General features: G+C 37.0%; 2 protein-coding genes across 3 annotated transcripts in view; both read right to left on the bottom strand.

Annotated features, from left to right (window-relative positions):
* Window positions 1-2,822: 2,822 nt before the first annotated feature.
* Window positions 2,823-3,462, bottom strand: LOC131837976 (SCAN domain-containing protein 1-like). Its single transcript, XM_059183625.1, has one exon. It carries the CDS (start codon window positions 3,404-3,406, stop codon window positions 2,954-2,956), a length of 453 nt encoding a protein of 150 aa, XP_059039608.1. The 5' UTR covers window positions 3,407-3,462; the 3' UTR covers window positions 2,823-2,953.
* A 16,948-nt stretch (window positions 3,463-20,410) lies between these two features.
* Window positions 20,411-23,801, bottom strand: part of LOC131839079 (pregnancy zone protein-like) — a 43,882-nt gene continuing 40,491 nt past the window's right edge. For both annotated transcript variants that reach the window (XM_059186178.1, XM_059186179.1), the window contains exons 32-36: window positions 23,655-23,745; window positions 22,742-22,810; window positions 22,272-22,374; window positions 21,214-21,255; window positions 20,411-20,579 (exon numbers count right to left, since the gene is read on the bottom strand). In XM_059186178.1, the coding sequence (XP_059042161.1) occupies window positions 20,557-20,579; window positions 21,214-21,255; window positions 22,272-22,374; window positions 22,742-22,810; window positions 23,655-23,745 (328 nt within the window). In that variant the 3' untranslated portion in view covers window positions 20,411-20,556. The remainder of the gene's footprint in view (window positions 20,580-21,213; window positions 21,256-22,271; window positions 22,375-22,741; window positions 22,811-23,654; window positions 23,746-23,801) is intronic.

The following is a 23,801-nucleotide window of genomic DNA, read 5'->3' as shown; positions in this document are numbered from 1 at the left end:
TGATTTCCTGAATATTTTTTTGTATAAACCTAGATACAATTCCTCATCAGTTTTAGACATTATAGACATTTTCTTTCATTTTCTCATCTATAACTGTCCATACTATCCTTTATTTCTTAATGTTGCACTGATAAACTTCAACTTCTTTTCCTTGTGATTTATGCTTTTGCAGTTTGCTTTAAGATATTTTTTTCCCAGCGCAAATTTGACTCTTCTGTTAATTTTATAGTTTGACCTGTTATAAGTGTATCAGCAAACTCTCTGTATTCTAACTTTGCATGTAGTTTTCTTTACAGATCCAAGTTTTGTGGTTTTTTTCTTAACTTTAATTTTCCTAGTCCCTTCTACTAACAATCTTTTTAAACCCCTTTGATTTGTGGTGCTACTTAGATGGTCTGTTAAAGTCTCATATAGGTCCATATCTGAACTCTTAATTTCCTACCAGTGGTCGTTTTGTTCATTCATGCACTAGTATCCTTCTCCCCTGCATACATGTAATTTGAGCTTATTCATTTCACTGTACAAGTGTTTGATATTCTTGTTTTTTTCCCCCTCTGCAGCCCCTGTCAGTTAATATTTATTTTGCATTGCAATTTATTTCCACTTCTGTTTGTGTACTTTTAATGACTCTATATTGACAATGGACGTATCTTTCTGCTTTGTATTTCTTTTAAAATATATAATGTCCCTCACAGTCCCTTATGATTTATTTTTCCTCAAATTTAATTTTGGTAGATATAAGATTGCTACCTGGGGGAGCTTTTCTTTGGTTCATATTTATTGCTTTATCTCATCTCAAGCTATATCTCATTTCAAATGTTCTTTTTTCAAACTTTTTCTTTAAGTGTAGACAAAACATTGCTAGATTTTTCTCTTTTTTAATCAGTAGTTTAATAGTTCCTCTCATTTTATTTTTAAGTTTAATGCATTTATGGTTATTGTAATTACTGAAATTTTTATTCATCTGATTTAAAATATATACATTCTGTTTTGTTTTATGATTGTTGCTTTAACCTAAGATATACTCATGTTTATTTATTCCTGTGGTAGCTTAGACTTTCCACATCTTCAATGTAATAAGGCAGATATTTTAGAAATTTCTTATATATGTTTAGACTCTCCTACATCTATCCTTTTTCCCATATACTTTTTTTTTTTTTTTTTAAGGTAATGGGTTGTAGAGCTTTGTGCCAGTTACCAATTCAATACCTTCCAAATCTATCCTTCATTGCTAACTTTGCCTGCTGGAGCTGGTGTCTATGTTATCCTTTGCCAGGATGTTAAGCTTTTCTAATAAGGAGTTCTAGAGGAACACCGGAGAAGGAACAAATTTCTCTTCTTGGTTCTAAGGGGCTCCTCTATGTAGTCTTCATCAGCAGATGTGGTTTCCACAGACCTGGCCTCCTCTGGTGACTGATTCCTGCAGTTTGCATGATCTGTTCAGTACCCATCTTCAGCAGTGTGTGTGTGTGGCTTCTGCACCTCTAGGCTTTGGTGGTGCCCCATAGCTAGCAGCAATTGGTGAGTTCCTGTGGATGATTTTCCCCAACACCTTCTGAGGTGATTTCCAGCAAGAGTGCCACCAGCTCAGCACCTTTCCTTATCACCTGGCTTCAAAGCCTTAGTGAATTTCTCTATCATCCAGTGAACCAGAGCTGCTCCCTCTCCAACAAAGTTCAGTACTCAGCATTCTTTGTTCTTTCTTTGGACTTCTGATCTGTCTTTTCCTTGGTGCAGTATTTCAGCCCGTGAGTAGTGTCTGCTCCATAGTCCTGTTACTCTTACATTTTTTTAGAGTTCTTTTTATTCTGTATTAACTAATCTCACTTGGGAGCCTGAATGGCTCAGTTGGTTAAGAGTCTGCCGTTGGCTCAGATCATGATCCTGGGGCCCTGGGATGGAGCCCTGCATCAGGCTCCTTGCTCAGTGGGGAGCCTGCTTTTTCCTCTGCCACTCCCACTGTTTCTCCCCCTGCTTATGCATGGTCTCTCTATCTCAAATAAAAAAATAAAATTAAAAAAAGTCTAAAATAAATAAATAAATATCTCATTATCCCCATCTCCTGTTTTTGTTTATAATACTTTATATTAAACTTTTCCTCTTCAAATTATAATGTAGTTTTGATCCCCTGAGTGTACCTTGCCTGATAGAAACTTACACTTTCTCAGTTTCTTTGATTTTGGACATTATATTCAAAGAAACCCATAATTAACACTAACGCTTTAAAGCATTCTTGCTTTCACATCTTTTATAGCATACCCTAGTTTATGTCTCTTTTTGGTTAGCAAACTTTCTCTTGAATGGTTTTCAGTTTAGGGCTCTTGCCTAGCAAAACTTCGAGGTTGTATATACATACAAATATTTTTTATGTTCTCACATTTGAGTCATGATTTTCTTGGACATAAAATTCATTATTTTTTATGTTCTGATTTTTTATTTATTTATTTTTTGTATATAAAATTCTTTTTTTTTTTTTTTTGTAAGCACTAAACTTTTAATAGTTCAAGGACATCTAAGATGAGTTATTGGTGGGGTTACAGAAGCTTCTATTCATGCCACCACAGCAAGAATCAAAAATTCTGAAAGTTGAAGCAATTACCTCTTTGGATATATAACAATATATTAAGGCATGTCAGAAAGTGCAAAATAGGAGGCATTCAGCAGAGCAAGAACAAGTAACAGGCTGATTGTCCTAACAGGAGGGTCCTAACAGAAGCTCTTTTTGGAGCTCAGTCCCAGGAATTAGAGCCGCCTCCGCCAGAGAGAGGTCCAAACATGGGTTCTGATGTGTTCTTATTACAACTAGTCAAAGGCAAGCCGAAAGAAAAACAAAAACAAAGACAAAAAAAACCCCGAGGTTCACATTTCTCCATGACTGTTGTTGGTTTCTGCAACAAAGAGAACAGTTGGTTACTTCTCACGTGTAGGCTGAGCAAGAACCCTGTGGCAGGATTTAGCCAGTGATTCTGACCCCAGGCTGACATCTCTGGGCCTGAGCTCTGAGCTCTTGGGGCAGGAGAACCTGGAGCTGCTCCTGTACCAGCATCTCCACAGTCTGCTCCTTTGTGTGAATATTGGATCTCAGCCACTGTCTGGCAAGCTCCTGCAGATGTCTGAAGACATCCCTGGGCCCAGCTCCATTTTCATAGTGGAATTTCCGGAACCTCTGCCTGGAGGCTGCCGCGTTGGGAGGATTCCTTTGTGGCATGGTCTCAAGGTCTTCGAGAGAGTCTTCGTCAAGACTCACTTGTGGAAGCCCAGATGGCTCTCGTGGAGCCTGGAGCCAGGGAGCTGGTATTAGGACAACTTCTGGCTCCTCAGACATCATCTCATTTGATGATGACCTCATTTTACCATTCTGGACTTCTCTATTTCTTTGTGCCTCTAGGTACCCTTCAGTCTCCATTCTGGAACTCTGGAAAAGAAGGTCGAAGTCTCCTGTGCAGGTGCCACCTTGGAGGGTGGGGGGGGGGATGGGGGCGTATATAAAATTCTTGTATATAAACGGGAATGTATATAAAATTCTTGATGTGAAATGTTTCCTTAGTGCCTGAAACTATTTCTCCATTGTATTCTTGTATCCAGTGTTGTTGTTGAGAACTTGTACTTAATCTTTGTTTCTGGAATCATTTAGAATTTTTCTTTATCTTACACATTTAAAAAAGTTTAGTATGTATCCAGGTTTGTGTTTCTTTAATTTCTCTTATGTAGTTATTTATACTTTTTTGATTCTGGGAAATTTATTTCCATTATTTCTTCTTATTTTTTTCCTTTTCACTTTTACTTTCATCTCACCTGGGAAATCTAAGATGTAGATGCTCATCTTTTACTTCAGTTTTTCATATTACGTAGCTTTCCTTTTATATTTTCTATGTATTTATTTCAACTTTTCTGCTACTTTTTGCAAAGTTCCTCAACTTCATCTTCAAGCTCATTATTTTATTCTTCAGTTTATACATCAGAGTATTTAGCTCATAAGTATCAAATAATGTATTCATATCTAATATTCCCACTTTTTGTGTTATGATTTCTAGTTTTTAATTTATATTTTGTATACCTTTTATTATCTATTTTAAAATATTGGGATTGTTTTATATTATGTTTATTCTGATAATTCTTCTTTAGGTAATATATGTTGAACATATACACTGAACAAACATAGTTTACTGTGTTTCTTTTATAACACTTGAACAGCTGACATTTGTTTAGTTATTTTGGCCTATGAGCCCATTATTAATGGGATACTTTGTCGATTAATATATGCAGGGGAAGATCCAAAGATCAGATCCTTCCCTATGATCTTGCTAGTGACTTTAAATTATGGGGAGGTAAAGAGTCCAGGGAGGAAATCCCCAGTCACCAAGGGCCACTAGTGATCACTCTTACTTGCTACATTTTTATATCTTTAGGTGACAGCAGTGAAAAGAAATCGAATCCAGAGCTTGGAGGAATGAAAGGGGGGAGAGAATGGAAAAATGAAAGCCTCAGGCCACTGGTTATTCCACATTGGATTTGGTCCAATCTTCATACTTGCAAAGCTTTTTGGTTAATAGAATTTTACTCTAGGTTTTTGCTGCTGATTTCTTTGGTGAAGGAGTAGATTGTCCCAAACCAGCTTCAAAGAAAACCAGCAGCAGAACTTAAATAATTTTCTTTCAATTTACCAAGTCAGTCATTTCCCAAATTCCTTCCTCTTTGACTGTCAACTCCCCTGCCACTTCTTCATCAGCTCCAGATTGCTTTCATTTCCTCCAATTTTTTCCCCTAATATTTTGTTGGTTCCTAAAACTTCTGTTTCTCTCTTGCTTATATTGTTTCTCAAGGGTTTTCTGAAAGAAGGAAGAAACAGTCTGTGCTGATTTTCCATTTTTTAAAAAATTTCATTTTCCAATTCGTCAGAAATAATTGTTGACTCTATTCTGTGCCTTTTTTAAACTTGTTTTCGGTATTTTGCATAACTTTTTACTTCTCTTTTGCATTATGAGTAATTTCCTCAGATCTTACTACAAATTTTTAAATCTTCATTTTATCTCTGTCAGACCTACTGCTTGAAGCATTAGTTGATCGATCTTTCTTTCTTTCTTTCTTTCTTTCTTTTTCTTTCTTTCTTTCTCTTCTTTCTTTCAGTAGGCTCCATGCTCAGCCCAAAGACCAACATGGGGCTTGAACTCAGAACCCTGAGATTAAGACCTGAGTTGAAAAAAATGAGTCAGTTGCTTAACCAACTGAGCCAACCAGGTGCCCCTGATTTTTTTGAATCAATTTATTATTTAATTTATTAAATCAATTAATAATATTAATTAATTATTTAATCAATTTATTTCCATGAATCAATTTTTTATTTCTTGAATTATTTGTAATTTTAAAAATATTAACCACATTTTCCTTGCCGTATGTTTTCTGTTCCTTGTTTTTACAACTCCAGTCTTTGAAAAGTTGTAAAAGGGACATGGGTGGCTGCAGAAAATTATAGTATGTGTATTCTTTTTTTTTAGTTTTTAAAGATTTTATTTATTTAATTGACAGAAAGAGATCATAAGTAGGCAAAGAGGCAGGCAGAGAGAAAGGAGGAAGCAGGCTCCTTGCTGAGCAGAGAGCCCAATGCAGGGCTCGATCCCAGGACCCTGAGATCATGACATGAACTGAAGGCAGAGACTTTAACCCACTGAGCCACCCAGATGCCCCGTAGTATGTGTATTCTTGAGAGCTGACACTGCTCAATGACCTCTCTTCCAGTTGTTTTTCTCTATATAGGGCTAAAAGTTGTAATTATGAATAAGGTGAGACTATAGTGGAAATAGAAAAACACAATTGTGCAAAGTATTGGACTGAATGTTTGTTTCTCCAAGGGAAAAAAGAGAGTACTCTTGTTTTAAACAAGAATACTTTTGTTTTATTAAAATAAAAATAAAATATTATTTCATAATGTGAAATAGAACAGTAAAAGAGAAAACCTGAATGAATGTAGAACAAGGTCTGAAGGAAAGGATATTTCCCCCTTCATTTGTAACACTGAATCTGGGAAGAAGCATTACAACTTTTCCCATAGATGGCACATTTTTTGGGTAATTTTTTATTTAGATGTAACTCACATAATACTAGAGTTCATTTTAAAGTGTCCAGTTAAGTGACTTCAGTATATTCATGGTGTTAGGCAATCATTACCATTGTGTAATTGTTGTAATATTTCTTTATTCCCAAAAGAAATATACCTGCTCCCAATTTTTTCCCTCCATTTCTGACAACTTTTAATCTATTTTCTGTCTCTATGGATTTGTCTGGTTAGACAATTCATGTAAATAAATGGAAAAATTCCTTACGTGGCCATTTGCATCTGGCTTCTTTCATTTAGTGCCGTATTTTCAGGGTTCATCCCTGTTGTTTTGTATCAGTGCTTTACTTTTTTTTTTTTTTTTTTTTTGTAAAGATTTTATTTCTTTATTTGATAGAGAGAAAGAGCACAGAAGAGAGTGAGGACAAGTGGGGTGGGGGAGGGCAGGCATAGGGAGCCTGATGGGGACCGGGGGGTGGGGGTTTGGTCCTAGGCCCCCAGGATCATTACTTGAGCCAAAGGCAGATGCTTAACCGACTGAGCCACCTGGGCCCCTCAGTACTTTACTTTTTATATGGATGAAAGATATTCCATTGTAAGGATGTGCCATATTTTATTTACTGTTCAGATGATAAGATATTTGGGTTATTGCCACTGTTTGGCTACTATGAATAATGCTGCCATGAACAGTTGTGTAAAAGTTTCTGCGTGAATACATGTTTTCAATTCTCTTTGGTGTGTAAGTTGAATTGCTAAGTCACACTGGAACTCTCTGTTCAGCATTTTGGGGGAACTGCCAGACTGTTTTCCAAACAACTGCAACTTCTCACATTGCTGCATTCCATAAATGAGTCCTCTTTTCCCCACATCCTCACCGACACCTGTCATTCTGTTTTGTTGTTGTTTTATTGTCCCCATCCTACTGGGTGTGAAGAGGTATCTCACTGTGGTTTTGATTTGCATTTCCCTAAAAACGAATGATGTTGAGCATATTTTCATGAGTTTATTGATTATTTGCATATCTTCTTTAGACACGTTTCTATTCAATTCCTTTACCACATTTTAATTTGATTGTTTTCTTATGGTTGGGTTGTAAGAGGATTTTATGTGTTCTGGATCCTAGATCAAATTCTGAAAATAGTTTTAAAATAGGGAAATGTGAGTCTTATTTATTATTTTTCAATATGGTTTTGGCTCATTTGGGTTCCTTGCATCTCCAAATGAATTTCAGGATTAACTTGTTCATTTTTGAAAGAAAAGTACTTGTAATTTTGGTTGAGATTACACTGAATCTATTGACTGATCACTTTGGGAGTTATTGCCAACTTAATAGTATCAATATATTAGTATAGTAAAATTTATATATATTTCATTACTCTGTGAATACATTTTATATTAATATATGTCTTTCAATCCGTGAATATTTGGTATTTTGAAGTTCCTTACTCTACCATTTTTGTTGATGTTACTTTTGGCTCAATTTTGATGGGTTTATTTTTTTTTGATGGGTTTATTAATTTTAAAAAACTTATAAAACTTTTACTGCAAAATTTATATTAATGCAAAACTAAAATTAGACTTTCTCTCTTAATGATAGATATGTCTTAGAAATTAAATTGTGGTTATTTACTTGGAATATAGTTGGTATGATTATAAATATTGTGTTTTTAAAGAATATAAGAGGGGCACCTGGGTGGCTCAGTGCTCAAGCATCTGCCTTCAGCTCAGTTCATGATCCCAGGGTTCTGGTGTTGAGCCTTGCATTGGGCTCTCTGCTTAACAGGAAGCCTCCTTCTCCCTCTTTCACTCCCTCTGCTTGCGTTCCCTCTCTCACTTTGTCACTCTCTGTCAAATAAATAAATAAAAATCTTAAAAAAAACAAGAATATGAGTTCTTTTTATTTCTTTTTGTGTTGTATCTAACACTCAATTTAGTAGGTATGGCTCTCAACAGTGGTTGAGATTTTTACTTATTTTCTTCTGTAATGTTTCCAGATAGCAACTATTCACTGTTGCACCAGAATATTTTTCTTGGCTTTGTGTTGACTTTACAATCATGTTATCTTTCTTCTCTTATGTTAGCTTTAAAATATTTTCAGTTTGATTAAGTAATAGGTAACAGAGTATCATTTTCCATTTTTAACCTAGTTACCAGGTACAATTGAACTACTTTCTTTTGCTTTCCTTGGGTGGAATTTTAAATTAAAAAAAAAGTACAAAGTCAGGATATTTTTCATTGTATTTATTAATTAGCTTTTTATCAGTGTTGTAAGGCCTAGTTGGTTAGAATGATCAAATTGGAAGATATAGTCAGTCTTCCCTGGGTTAAATCTGCACAGGCAAAATATCAATATAAATATTTCAGAAATTATACCTTTTATGTGAAAACACTGGAGATTTGTCAGTGTCTTCACTGTTCATAGCATATTCTCACTTTAAAAAAAAAAAGATTTATTTATTCATTTGAGAGAGAGAAAAAGAGATAGCACAACAGGAGAGGCAGAAGGAATCTCAAGCAGACTCTCAGCTGAGTGCAGAGTCTGATGCAGGGCTCAGTATCATGACCCTGATATCACAACCTGACCTGAAACCAGGAATTGAATGCTTAACTGACTGGACCACCCAGGTAGCCCTATTGTCACTTCTATGAAAACATTGATCAAACCATTGTAAAATAGCTATGTGCAGTAAGCCTGTAGAGAAATGTTTCCTCCTTCACTGTGATGTTATTGGTTATTGTTTTAAATTAATTAATTTCACTATCATGGAAGTGTCTGCTTTTTTTTCTTATTCTTTTAGAATTGGGGGTGCAGAGGGAAAGGGAGAGAGACTCTCAAGTAGGCTCAATGCAAGCCACAGGTGTGGGTGGTTCTCACAACCCTGAGATCATGACCTGAGCTGAAATCAAGACTGGGATGCCCAACTGACTGAGCCACCCAGGTGTCCCAAGTGTTTACTGCTTGATTTTTGCTGAATGCTTCTGGAAAGTCCTGTATTAGATACTATGAACATAAATATTTCAAAGAACATACTCTTGAATTCAGATTTCTGAGCTGTTCCTTAAACAATTTTCAGGCTGTGCTAATGGATCAGTCAAGGTATCCAAGACTCTTTTTAGTTTAGAAGCAAATAGAGCAAGAATGCTTGACCTAAGATCAAACAGAACAAGAATCACCAGGATTGAATAAAACAAGAAGGGAAATTAAAATATGGTTATCTATTTGGAATATGGTTAAGTAGTATTTTAAATATTGTGTTTTTAGCAAAAATAGGAAAAAGTACTTTTCTTTCTTTTTACACATTGTATTTAACCCCTAATTTAGTAGATTTTGTTTCTGTGGATGAAAACAAAACATTTAAAATTTATCTGATTCCCATGGAGTTCAAATACATACTGTCACTGAATTTTTACACTTTGCATGGCAAATATTGCATGGCTTAATAAGAATCTGTTGTTTGCTTTTAACATGGATATGATTGGACAGGTTGATTGTGTAATCAAGGCCTATAATTATTTGAAGATAATTATCATTTATCATTGAGCATGTTAAGGTCACTATTGAGAAGTATCAGTGGAGTCAATGCCTACATAGTTCTCTCGTGAAATTGACCTGGTGCCTGACTTATAGGGCCTCAGTCTCACAAGTTTAAATAAGATCACTTTAGTGCAAGCCAAGGACCCTGGAATTTGGGGGACTTTTAGATAAGAGGCACTCATCTATATTTGTGGTACTAGAGGTGAAATGGTGTCATAGAGGGTCTTAAAATCCTGAACCAGGATTCAGGCTTATAAAAGCTGCTGGACAGAAGTTAATTATGTTGCTTAATACTGAAGGCTCAAGATTTACAGGCAAAATAAATGAGGCCTACATGGTTAATTAACCCTCCTATCACTTATGAAAACAATTCATGCAGACCTCACGAGACTGCCATTTCTCTTTTTTAAAATTAAAAATAATATTTGGAGAGGGGAGACCATCAGAAAAATGATAAGAAACTCAGCAATAAGCAACCATATGGAGTAACACATTCTTTCAATACAACTTGGGGGCAAGGGCCATTTAAAGATTATCAAGGGGAATATACTTAGTTTATCATAATTTACTACACTGAAAGGCTCCAGACTCAGTGAAGTTACTTGTGGATTTTTGTCAGATAAACATGAAATAATTTCTGTCCAGTGGAAAAGATAACCCCAAGGATTTTATGGCATATTTTACATTATTTAGTTTTATACACAATCCATCCTTTTTTTTTTTTAAAGATTTTATTTATTTATTTGACAGACAGATATAAAAGGTAGGCAGAGAGGCAGGCAGAGAGAGAGGGGAAGCAGGCTCCCTGCTGAGCAGAGAGCCCAATGCAGGGATCAATCATGCGGGGCTCAATCCCAGGACCCTGAGATCATGACTGGAGCTGAAGGCAGAGGCTTAACCCACTGAGCCATCCAGGCACCTCTCATCTTTTTTGAGATAAGCTATAAACATGTTAGAAGGCTAGATGTGCAAAACTAGACCCCAAATCTCATTTTAGGTTTTGTTTGTTTTAAGTTATGGAACAAGATATTTTATTATTAAACTGTGCAGGAATATATAAACAAGAAGAAAATCTCTTGGATTTTTCTTCCACCACTCAATCATTTGGAACATTCTTACTTGTTCTGATTTATTTTATTTTCTTTTAACGATTTTTACTGTTCATTTATTTGAGGGAGGGAAAGAGAGCATGAGTCAGGGGAGGGGAAGAGGGAGAGAGAGACTCAAGGAGACTCACTGCTGGTGGAGCCTGATACATGGCTCCATCCCAGGACCCTGACATCATGACCTGAACCAAAGTCAGATGCTTAACTGACTGAACCACCCAAGCACTCCATTTGCTCTGATTTAAAACACAGATAAGAAGGAACCAAGTAAACTGGGCCAGTAATGAAAATATATTATTTTAATTGGATAATACAGTAGTTTCCTATAACTGGGTGGCTTAAAACAATGTAAATTTATTCTCTCCTAGTCTTGAAGGCTAGAAGTCACAAATCCAGGTGTGAACAGGGCCACACAGCCTGCAAGTGCTCTACAGCGCAACCTCTTGCTGCCTTTCTCTTTGCTTCGTTTGTTGCCAGCAGCCCTTGGTGTTTCTGTCTCTGCTTCCATCACCACAGGACCTTTTCTCTGTGTGTCTGACACTGTCTTCCCTGTGTGCATGCTTGTCTCTGTATTTCTTCACCTTTTCTTATGGAAAAACAGTAATATTGGATAAAGGGTCCATCCTATTCCAGAATGATCTCATCTTAACTTACATCTGAAGTACATCTCCAAAGACCCTATTTCCAGATAAGACACATTCACAGGTGACAGGGATTGGGACTTCAATATATTTGGGGGGGGGGCACAATTCAACCCACAACAGAGATAATATCTATTTACCCTTTTGATGATTGTTGACAGCCAGTTTTGCAAGACAGAGGCAATAATTTTCCTCTTAGAGCTCAGTGAATGTATGAAAGTTACTTTTTTTAAAAACGATTTTATTTATTTATTTGACAGAGAGAGAGAGATCACAAGTAGGCAGAGAGGCAGGCAGAGAGAGAGAGAGGGAGCAGAGAGCCTGACGCAGGACTCTATCCCAGGACCCTGGGATCATGACCTGAGCCGAAGGCAGAGGCTTTAGCCCACTGAGCCATGCAGGCACCCCTATAAAAGGTACTTTTAAATAAGTTTTCCTTAAAGTTTAATAAATAACCAAAATTCCTTTTCCTTCTCATTTATTTGACTTTGGAAAAGAACGAAAAAGTTTTCCATAATACATTTGTGAAGCATTAAGCAATTCAGCTCAGGTTTGAGTAAAATGGTCTTTCTGGCTCATTTTCTTTCTTTTTTTTTTTAAATTAGTCTTGTTTTCTCCTTTTTTTTTTTTTTTTTTTTTTTTAGTTTTCAGAGGTAGAATTTACTGGTTCATCAGTTGCATATAATACCCAGTGCTCATTAATTCAAGTGCCCTCCTTAATGCCCATCACCCCCTCCACCTTTCCTCTAGAAATTCTTCTACCTCATTTTCCTTACAGGTGTATTCCAACACTTCTGTGTTCCTCCATTTCTTCTTTACCTATCTACCTATGGGAATGTGCTCATTTGGGCAGTGACCCATTCATTCACTCCTTTGTTTCACTGAGTGCCTGCGATAGTCATAGCACATTGAATGAACACACTGCAGACAAGATACAGGTTTGGTTTTCAAAGAGGTCTGAGTCATAGGTAAAAGGAAAGTAATTTTTTACAGTGTAGAATTGTATAAGAGTGAAGAGACATAAGTGTACTAAACCATTTGATGAAGCATAAAGAATGGAGCCGAGCTTTGCACAAATGACATGTGTATTTGGAGATCAGCAAAAATTTCCTTCTTGCCTCCACCTAGAAGACAAACTCTTAAAATGCAAATCTGAAATAGTCACTTGCTTTAAATCTTGCAATGGTTTCTATCAACAAAAGGATTTCAAAGTTTTACCTGGGGAAAATAATAAACAGTATTATTTAAAAAAAGAGATGAAAACAGAGAAATAAGAAGAACCAGCCGTAGTAGTTATTTTTTAAAAAGACTATTTATTTATTTGAGAGAGAGAAAGAGAGAGTGAGCATGAATGGGGTGGGGGAAGGGCAGAAGGGGAGGGCGAAGCTGACTCCCCACTGAGCAGGGTGCCCAGTGTTGGGCTCCATCCTAGGACCCCAAGATCATGACCTGAGCAGAAGGCAGCCACTTAATTAATGCCATAGTTGTTATTAAAACACTTTATTAAGCCACAGAAACGCAAATATTTTACTTGTAAAGAAACACATGCAGGATTTTATCACTCCAAAGATCTCTCTAAAGCTGTCCCTTTATAGTCATGCCAATCCCCCCACCACCAACCTTGCCCTACCATCACTAATCCCTGGAAACCACTAAACCAATAATTTCTATAGTTATTTCATTTTAAGACTGTTAGATAAAAGGAATCATATCATACGACCTTTTGAAATTGGCTTTATTTTTACCAAGCATAATGTTCTTGAGATCCATTCAAATTGTTGTGTAGATTAATAGTTTGTTCCTTTTTACTGCTGAGCAGTATTCCACAGCATGAATGAGCCGCTGTTAGTATAACCATTGACCTGTAATGGACATTTTAGTTGTTTCCAATATTTGGAAACATTGTTTTCTTTTGACTACCTTTCTGTGGATTACTTGAACACTTTTTGGAATTCCATTTTGATTTATCTGTAGTGCATTTAGCTCAGCTTTTATAGTGTTTGTAAAAATGCTGCAGAGAATAGACACATACCTTCAGAAGGGAAATATAATATTGATAAAGAACAAAAGAAATGGTAGAAGTGATGTGTAAGGGAAGATGGAGGAGAAGTAGCAGGCTGAGACGACATCAGATAGCAGGAGATCAGCTAGATAGCTTACCAAACCATTTGGAACACCTACAAATTCAACAGGAGATCAAAGAGAAGAAGAGCAGCAATTCTAGAAACAGAAAATCGATCACTTTCTGAAAGGTAGGACTGGTGGAGAAGTGAATTCAAAGCGACAGGAAGATAGACCGTGGGGGGAGGGGCCAGCTCCTGGCAAGTGGCGGAGCAACAGAGCACAAAATCAGAACTTTTAAAGTCTGTGCCACTGAGGGACATCGCTCCAGAGGCTAAGCCTGGGTGAAGCCCACACGGGACAGCATATCCTCAGGTCCCACGGGGTCACAGAAGGATCGGGGGTGTCTGAGTGTTGCAGAGCTCACAGGTATTAGAACAGGGAAGCTGGCTACAGAGATGGAGCTGAGGAGAGGGCTCTCAGCTCGGGGTTACCTTGAACCGTGGTCTGTGGCACTGGCCACTGCTCTATGAGTGGGGACCCTACAAGATCCAGGGTGACCCCCCTGGAAGAGCTCAGGGATCTGCAGGGTTTGGAGACTCCAGACGGGGCTGTGTGCCAGAGACAGAGACATTTGGTCACAGTCTGGGTGAGCTCAAAGCACAGCTGGAGGCCAGAGAGACGGGAGCAATTGAGCGCTTTTCTCCGAGGGTGCACTGAGGAGTGGGGCCCAAGCTCTCGGCTCCTCCAGGCCAGAGATTGGGAGGCTGCCATTTTCATTCCTGTCCTCCACGGAACTCTATGGAACTCTACAGAACTCTACAGAAAGCATTCAGAGAACAAAAGCTCCCAAAAGCGAACCCAAGTGGATTACTTAGCCTGGCCCCTGGCAAGGGCAGCACAGTTCCACCTCAGGTAAAGACATTTTAGAATCATGGCAACAGGCCCCTTCCCCAGAAGATCAGCAAGAAATCCAGCCAAGACCAAGTTCTCTTACCAAGGAGAACAGTGGAATTCCAGAGCAGGAGAAAGCAAAGCATGGAATTCATGGTTTTCTCCCCATGATTCTTCAGTCTTGCAAAGTTAATTAATTTTTTTAATTTTATTTTTTTCTTCTGCTAATTTTTTTTTAACTTTTGCCCTTTCCTCTTTTAAGTTTTTTAAACTAGTTTATCTTAACAATACCTTTCATAGAAAAAAATCTTTTTTGAAACTTCATTATTATAGTCATATTTTATCCTTCATTGTGTCTAACTTTATTTTTTGTATACACATAGGGTTTTTTCTTCTAAAAAAGTTGGGGTACAACTTATTCTAATAGATCAAAATGCACCCTAAATCTAGCACCGATTTCTTCTAGTCTCCACCTGAACAAATTCTCTCCACTTTCTTTTTCTTTATTCTCCCAACCAACTTATCTTATGAACTCCTTTTTTAGAAATTAAAAAAAAAAAACAACTTATCATCTTTATAGTCATATTCCATCCCTGCATTGTGTTTACACTTATATATTTTTTCATTTTTAAAATTTTGGGAGGCAGTTTCTTCTAATAGACCAAAATACTCTCAAAATTAAGTGGGTGGACCTGTTCTATTCACCAGTCTAATATATATATATTTTTTCTTTTTAATATTTTTCTTTATTTTAAATATTTTTTCCTTAAAATTTTTTTTTCTGAACTTCTTTTTATCCTTCTCTTCCCCCCCATAATTTGGGATCTCTTCTGATTTGGTTAAAGCACATTTTTCTGGGGTCTTTGCCACCCTTTTAGTATTTTATTCGTTCCTTCATATATGCTTATCTGGATAAAACGACAAGGCACAAAAACTCACAACAACAAAAAAAGAACAAGAGGCAGTACCAAAGGCTAGGAACCCAATCATAGCGACCTAACCAATACAGACATTGGTAATATGTCAGATCTAGAGTTCAGAATGAAAATTCTCAAGGTGCTAGCTGGCTGGAAAAAGGCATGGAAGATACTAGAGAAACGCTGTCTGGAGAAATAAAAGCCCTTTCTGGAGAAATAAAAGAACTAAAATCTAACCAAGTTGAAATAAAAAAAGCTATTAATGAGGTGCAATCAAAAATAGAGGCTCTTACTGCTAGGGTAAATGAGGCAGAAGAGAGAATTAGTGATATAGAAGACCAAATGACAGAGAATAAAGAAGCTGAGCAAAAGAGACAAACAACTACTGGATCACAAGGGGAGAATTTGAGAGATAAGTGATATGATGAGATGAAACATTAAAATAATTGGGATTCCAGAAGAAGAAGAAAGAGAGAGGGGAGCAGAAGGTATATTGGAGAGAATTATTGTAGAGAATTTCCCTAATATGGCAAAGGGAACAAGCATCAAAATCCAGGATGTGCAGAGAACCCCCTCAAAATCAATAAAAATAGGTCCATACCCCGTCATCTAATAGTAAAATTTACAAGTCTTAGCATCAAAAAGAAAATTCTGAAAGCAGCCCAGGAAAAGACGTCTGTAACATACAATGGTAAAAATACTAGATTGGCAGGGGACATATCCACAGAGACCTGGCAGGCCAGAAAGAATTGGCATGATATATTCAGAGCACTAAATGAGAAAAACATGCAGCCAAGAATACTATATCCAGCTAGGCTAGGCTATTTGAAAATAGAAAGAGAGATAAAAAGCTTCCAGGACAAACAAAAACTAAAAGAATTTGTGAACATCAAACCAGCTCTACAGGAAATGTTGAAAGGGGTCCTCTAAGCAAAGGGAGAGCCTGAAAGTAGTAGGTCAGAAATGAACAGAGACAATATACAGTAATAGTCACCTTACAGGCAATACAATGGCACTAAATTCATCTCTCTCAATTGTTACCCTGAATGTAAATGGACTAAATGCCCCAATCAAAAGACACAGGGTATCAGAATGGATTAAAAAAAAAAATCAATATGCTGTCTACAAAAAACTCATTTTAGACCCAAATTACCTCCATATTTAAAGTGAGGGGTGGAGCGGGCTGGGGACGGGGGCGCGGGAAGGGGGGAGGAAAAAAAAAATAAAATAAAGTGAGGGGTGGAAAACAATTTACCATGCTAATGGACAACAAAAGAAAGGTGGAGTGGCAATCCTTATATCAGATCAATTAGATTTTAAGAAAAGACTATAATAAGAGATGAAGAAGGACTCTATATCATACTCAAAGGGTCTGTCCAACAAGGAGATTTAACAATTTTAAATATCTATGCCCCTAACATAGGAGCAGCCAACTATATAAAACAATTAATAACAAAATCAAAGAAACACATCAACAATAATACAATAATAGTAGGGGACTTTAACACTCCCCTCACTGAAATGGATGATTATCCAGGCAAAAGATCAACAAGGGAATAAAGGCCTTAAATGACACACTGGACCAGATGGACACCACAGATATATTCAGAACATTCCATCCCAAAGTAACAGAGTACACATTCTTCTCTAGTGCACATGGAACGTTCTCCAGAATAGATCAAATCCTGGGTCCTAAATCAGGTCTCAACTGGTATCAGAAGATTGGGATCATTCCCTGCATATTTTCAGACCACAATGCTCTGAAGCTAGAGCTCAATCTCAAGAGGAAATTTGGAAAGAACCCAAATACATGGAGACTAAACAGCATGTTTCTGAAGAATGAATGGGTCAGCTGGGAAATTAAGGAAGAATTGAAAAAAATTCATGGAAACAAATGATAATGAAAACACAATGGTTCAAAATCTGTGGGACACAGTGAAGGCAGTCCTGAGAGGAAAATATAAAGCAGTACAAGTCTTTCTCAAGAAACAAGAAAGGTCTCAAATAGACAACCTAACCCTACATCTAAAGGAGCTGGAGAAAGAAAAACAAAGAAAGCCTAAACCCAGCAGGAGAAGAGAAATCATAAAGATCAGAGCAGAAATCAGTGAAATAAAAACAAAATAAAAACCAAAAACAGCAAAACAACAAAAAAACCCAATAGAACAAATCAATGAAACTAGGAGCTAGTTCCTTGAAAGAATTAATAAGATTGACAAACCCCTGGCCAGACTTATCAAAAAGAAAAGAGAAAGGATCCAAATTAATAAAATCATGATCAAAAAAGGAGAGATCACAACCAACACTGAGGAAATAGAAACAATTATAGGAACATACTATGAGCAACTCTACACCAGCAAATTTTACAATCTGGATGAAATGGATGCATTCCTAGAGACATATTAACTACCACAACTGAACCAGGAAGAAATCGAAAATCTGAACCAACCCATAACCAGTAAGGAGATTGAAGCAGTCATCAAAAATCTCCCAACAAAGAGCTCAGGGCCAGATGGCTTCCCAGGGGAATTCTACCAAACATTTAAAGAAGAATTAATTCCGATTCTCCTGAAACTGTTCCAAAATGTAGAAATAGAAGGGAAACTTCCAAACTCATTTTATGAGGCCAGCATCACCTCGATCCCAAAACGAGACAAGGATCCCATCAAAAAAGAGAATTACAGACCAATATCCTTGATGAACACAGATGCGAAAATTCTCACCAAAATACTAGCCAATAGGATCCAACAATACATTAAAAGGACTATTGTCCACGACCAAGTGGGATTTATTCCAGGGCTGCAAATTTGGTTCAACATCCACGAATCAATCAATGTGATACAATACATTAATAAAAGAAAAAACAAGAACCATATGATACTCTCCATAGTTGCTGAAAAAGCATTTGACAAAGAACAGCATCCTTTCTTGATCAAAACTCTTCAAAGTGTAGGAATAGAGGGCACATACCACAATATTATCAAAGCCATCTATGAAAAACCCACCACAAATATCATTCTCAATGGAGAAAAACTGAGAAATTTTCTGCTAAGGTCAGGAACCTGGCAAGGATGTCCATTATCAACACTGCTATTCAACATAGGACTAGAAGTCCTAGCCTCAGCAATCAGACAACAAAAAGCAATTAAAGGCATCCAAATTGGCAAAGAAGAAGTCAAACTATCAGTCTTTGCAGGTGATATGATACTCTATGTGGAAAACCCAAAAGACTCCACTCCAAATCTGCTAGAACTTGTACAGGAATTCAGTACAGTGTCAGGATACAAAATTGATGCACAGAAATCAGTTGCATTTCTCTTCACCAACAAGACATAAGAAAGAGAAATTAAGGAGTCAATTCCATTTACAATTGCACCCAAAACCACAAGGTACATAGGAATAAACTTAACCAAAGAGACAAAGAATATATACTCAGAGAACTATAAAGTACTCATGAAAGAGATTAAGGGAGACATAAAGAAATGGAAAAATGTTCCATGCTCATGGATCGGAAGAACAAATATTGTGAAAATGTCTGTGCTACCTAAGGCAATATACACATTTAATGCAACCCTTATCAAAATCCCATCCATTTTTTTCAAAGAAATGGAACAAATAATCCTAAAATTTGTATGGAACCAGAAAAGACCTTGAATAGCCAGAGGAATATTGAAAAAGAAAGGCAAAGTTGGTGGCATCACAATTCCAGACTTCAAGCTCTATTACAAAGCTGTCACCATCAAGACATCATGGTACTGGCACAAAACCAGACACATAGATCAGTGGAACAGAATAGAGAGCCCAGAAATAGACCCTCAACTCTACGGTCAACTAATCTTTGACAAAGCAGGAAAGAATGTCCAATGGAAAAAAAACAGCCTCTCCAACAAATGGTGTTGGGAAAATTGGACAGCCACTTGCAGTGGTCCAATGAAACTAGACCATTTACTTACACCACACATGAAAATAGACTCAAAATGGATGAAGGACCTCAATGTGAGGAAGGAGTCCATCAAAATCCTTGAGGAGTACATGGCAGCAACCTCTTTGACATCAGCCGCAGCAACTTCTTCCTCACCAAAGGCAAGGAAAGCAAGAGCAAAAATGAACTATTGGGACTTCATCATGGTCAAAAGCTTTTGCACAGCAAGGGAAACAGTTAACAAAACCAAAAGACAACTGGCAGAATGGGAGAAGATATTTGCAAATGACATATCAGATAAAGGGCTAGTGTCCAAAATCTATAAAGAACTTATCAAACTCAACACCCAAAGAACAAATAATCCAATCAAGATATGGGTAGAAGACATGAACAGACATTTCTACAAAGAAGACATCCAGATTGCCAATAGACACATGAAAAAGTGTTACACATCACTCAGCATCAGGGAAATACAAATCAAAACCACAATGAGATACCACCTCACATCAGTCAGAATGGCTAAAATGAACAAGTCAGGAAATGACAGATGCTGGTGAGGATGTGGAGAAAGGGGAACCCTCCTACACTGATGGTGGGAATGAAAGCTGGTACAACCACTCTGGAAAACAACATGGAGAATCCTCAAAAAGTTGAAAATAGAGCTACCCTATGACCCAGCAATTGCACTACTGGGTATTTACCCTAAAGGGACAAATGTAGTAATCTGAAGGGGCACGTGCACCCGAATGTTTATAGCAGCAATGTCCACAATAGCCCAACTATGCAAAGAACCTAGATGTCCATCAACAGATGAATGGATAAAGAAGAAGTGGTATATATATACAATGGAATACTATGCAGCCATCAAAAGAAATGAAATCTTGCCATTTGCGACGATGTGGATCAAACTAGAGGGTATTATGCTTATGGAAATAAGTCAATCGGAGAAAGACAACTATCATATGATCTCCCTGATATGAGGAAATGGCGATGCAACGTCAGGGGTTTGGGGGGTAGGAAAAGAATAAGTGAAACAAGATGGGATCAGGAGGGAGACAAACCATCAGAGACTCTTAATCTCATAAAACAAACTGAGGGTTATGGGGAGAGGGGGTCAGGAGAGGGTGGTGGGGTTATGGACATTGGGGAGGATATGTGCTATGGTGGGTGCTGTGAAGTGTGTAAATCTGGCGATTCACAGACCTGTACCCCTGGGGCTAACAATACATTATATGTTTATAAAAAAATAAAAAAGAATTTAAAAAAAGAAATGGTAGAAGTGTATATGTCATAAATTTATTCAACATACAAGTTTCATATATTTCCAATTCCTGTCCCCTATTTCTCCTGCTATTTTATCTCTTCTGATAAGGTTTTGTTTTTCATTGCTGGAGAAGATCATCTGATGAGGTCCACAAGTTTCCATTTTCAAGCATTTCTGTGTTCAGATTCTAAACAGTAGAATAAAAGACAGGAAAGTTAGGGAAATCCTGTCATCTACTAAAGGAATAATTTTTTATATTTCAATCATAAATATTTGACCTTAATAAATTTTAATTATTTTTAATGATAGGGCTGTTTTTGTTTTTTGTTTTCTGTTGAAAAATGGAGAACTGAAGGTGTCACAGTGAGTGTTCTATTGTCAAAATGAACATTGTTGACTGGCCTAAAGGAAAATCTTGTAGATCGCATCTCTCATACTGTACTATATAGAAAACTACAGGGAAAATTTTCCTGACCTTAACTAGTGAAAGTTTAGAAGTATCCTGAAAAGGTCATAGGTGATAAACATATCACCACTGGGTATAGAATATAAACTAAATATTAGATGATTTAGTTTTTATATGTTGCAAATTCCTGGATTCATCTGCAAATAAGTCTCCCCAGACCCAGAAATTATAATTTACATGCTTTTTTTTTAGAATTTCTAGAAATTTTAGAATATATTTGAAATAGTTTAAATTCCTAAATTATACACCATGGGCTTTATAATATGATAAGGATATACTCAAGAAGCAATCTTATACGGACAACTGAAGCTTATTTATTTTATGTTGGCATTAGACTTTGCTGTTTATACTTTACCAGCACTGCAGGGATCCCTGTATTCTTCAATAGTGAATTCCTCTGAAACAGAATATATAAGACAGAAAGAGTGAAGACATTCAGTAATAGGCATATTGGAAGTTAACTGTAAATAAACTGTGTAAAAAAAAAAACCAAACTGTGTAAACTAGGAAAGAAAGTATAAAGACAGTTATGGAGCCAATGGAAACAAATGACTTCTGTACTAACCCATCCAGGACTAGTGGAGGGGGCAGTGAGAGAAAACTGGGCTTGGATACAGAAGTCAAGGGCAGGTTTCAAAGATGGATGGTTGTCTATCTATGGGATACACTATGGCCCTCTTCGAAGTTGTGTTCTCTTCATTGGAGTTTAACTTCCTCTCCGAACTCTTTCTCACTCCAGGAAGGAGTAAAGTTTTACATTACCAGCATCTTATGGTGCTGACAAATTCCTAGTTCAAAGTCATGAGCAAATGGAAGAATTTCCTGTTACATTACAGAGTTTCCCAAAATTTTTGAGACTACTCAAGGCATGAGTCAACAATGGATCAAATGTGGGGTACCTGGGTGGCTCAGTCAGTTAAGCAACTGCCTTCTGCTCAGGTCCTGGGATCTTTATACTTTCTTTTCGAGTTTCTTCCCATCCAACTCCTTGCTCAGGGGAGGTCTGTTTCACCCTTTCCCTCTGTCCCTCCTCCCAGATCATGTTTTCTCTTGTGCACACTTTCTCTCTCTCAAATAAGTAAATAAAATATTTTTTAAAAAGATAAAATTTTAGGTCATGTATCATAAATCAGTACTCATTTTATTTTTTTTAGTTATTGCTTACTCTACTTAATTTTCTGGAATACTTCATTCCAGAACAAACAATTTTATAAGAGAATTTAGAAAGAACTGATCCCCTTATTGCTTTATACGAATGGCTCAGGACTCATTTAGGGGGCACACGATTATCCAATGACCACAAACTCACTCTTCTGGTGAAAGATTGTGGAATTTTGTTTGAGTTAGGGTGACTCTTTACCAGGGTAGTCAGTTTTTCCCTTTCAAAGCTCAGCATTTCTGAATCTTACTCACCTGTCTCGTAATAATCATAGGCTTTTACAGTGGCCGGTTTTAAATTGTCAACTTGGATGTCTTGTTCCACTGAGAAGGAGAAACTCAGGGTTTGATTGGTTAGCTGGAGAGACAGGAAAACTCAATTGGAATCAAAGATTAACTTAGTTTCTAGTTACCGTTCTCTCTTCCTATGGTATTATCAACCCTTATGGTTATGCTATTCAATTGTACCAAAACCTATGGAAAGAATGGGCATTTTGACTTGCATAATACACTCAATGGCAGATATAAGAAGGACAAAAGAGATGATTTTGTGGATAGACAAATGTAAAATGAGCTTTGTTGATCAATCCAGGTTTCATTTCCCTCTATTGCTATTTTCTTCTACCTCACTTGTATGTGTGTGCAAAACTTTCTCCAGAATCTGGATTGGTGTGTTGGAACCTCTAGTAGTTTCCCCTAGATATAGCAGAGTCACAGAATCTTACCTCTTCAAAGTAAATCAGGACATGGTTGGTGCTCACTTCAGTCCTTTGAATCTGAGGTTTTTGTTGGAGCTGTTGACAAAGAGTATAAGCCAGACATATGGGATGAAGAAATTCCAGGCTAAGAGCACTTTTCAGGTACTTATGATCTAACTGGCTATTCAGAAATATCCAAATGGCTAATTGTGATCTCTTTGAGAATTATAGTAATATTTATTAAATGCTTTCTCTATTACCTATGATCTCCATCATCTCTTTATACCAATGTATCTCTGTATCTATCTGTCCATCTGTCTATCATTTATCTATTCTATCTCTAATATAAACATTTTCTTTTTTTAAAGATTTTATTTATTTATTTGACAGACAGAGATCACAAGTAGGCACAGAGGCAGGCAGAGAGAGAGAGAGAGAGAAGCAGGCTCCCCACTGAGCAGAGAGCCAGATGTGGGGCTTGATCCCATGACCCTGGGATCATGACCTGAGCTGAAGGCAGAGGCCTTAGCCCACTGAGCCACCCAGGCACCCCCACATTTTCATGATATATGAGAATCATCCTTTATATGAAAAAGAAGAAAGGAATGCTATCATATATATCATATATATGTGTACATATGAAGTATATTTTTATATCATACATATGTATATATACATTTTCTCCTTTTTAAAATATAGGATAATCAATACCTCTCCATATACCTGATGTCTCAAGGGCTGCTGGAGCATTATTAACCATGTCATTAACTTATGTCTCACACTGGAGACCATGTAACAGTGACACCCACTATTGAAATGATGGAAGCACTCTAGAGAAGAAGTGTGAGCAAGTAAACCTCTTGAAAACCCAATAAAACTGACAAGCATAAATGTCAGCATTTATCATGATTTTTCTATCTGTAAGGAATTTAGGGTTTACCTTTTTCACTGATGATTTCACAGGAATGAAGCCTGATATCATCTTGACGTCAACAATGACCATGTTAGAGCTTGGTCGTTCCCCAGTATAACTATGAAGACAAGGCACAGAGATAAGGCATTCAAACAAAATTCTTTGGCATTCATT

This window comes from Mustela lutreola, chromosome 8, assembly GCF_030435805.1.
Source record: "Mustela lutreola isolate mMusLut2 chromosome 8, mMusLut2.pri, whole genome shotgun sequence".
Classification (NCBI taxonomy): Eukaryota; Metazoa; Chordata; class Mammalia; order Carnivora; family Mustelidae; genus Mustela; species Mustela lutreola.
Note: the sequence above shows the minus strand (reverse complement) of the source record. Positions and strands in the feature narration are given on the sequence as shown.

Coding starts and splice junctions, on each gene's coding strand:
- LOC131837976 (XM_059183625.1), bottom strand. CDS start 3,406: ATGGAGACTGAAGGGTACCTAGAGGCACAAAGAAATAGAGAAGTCCAG.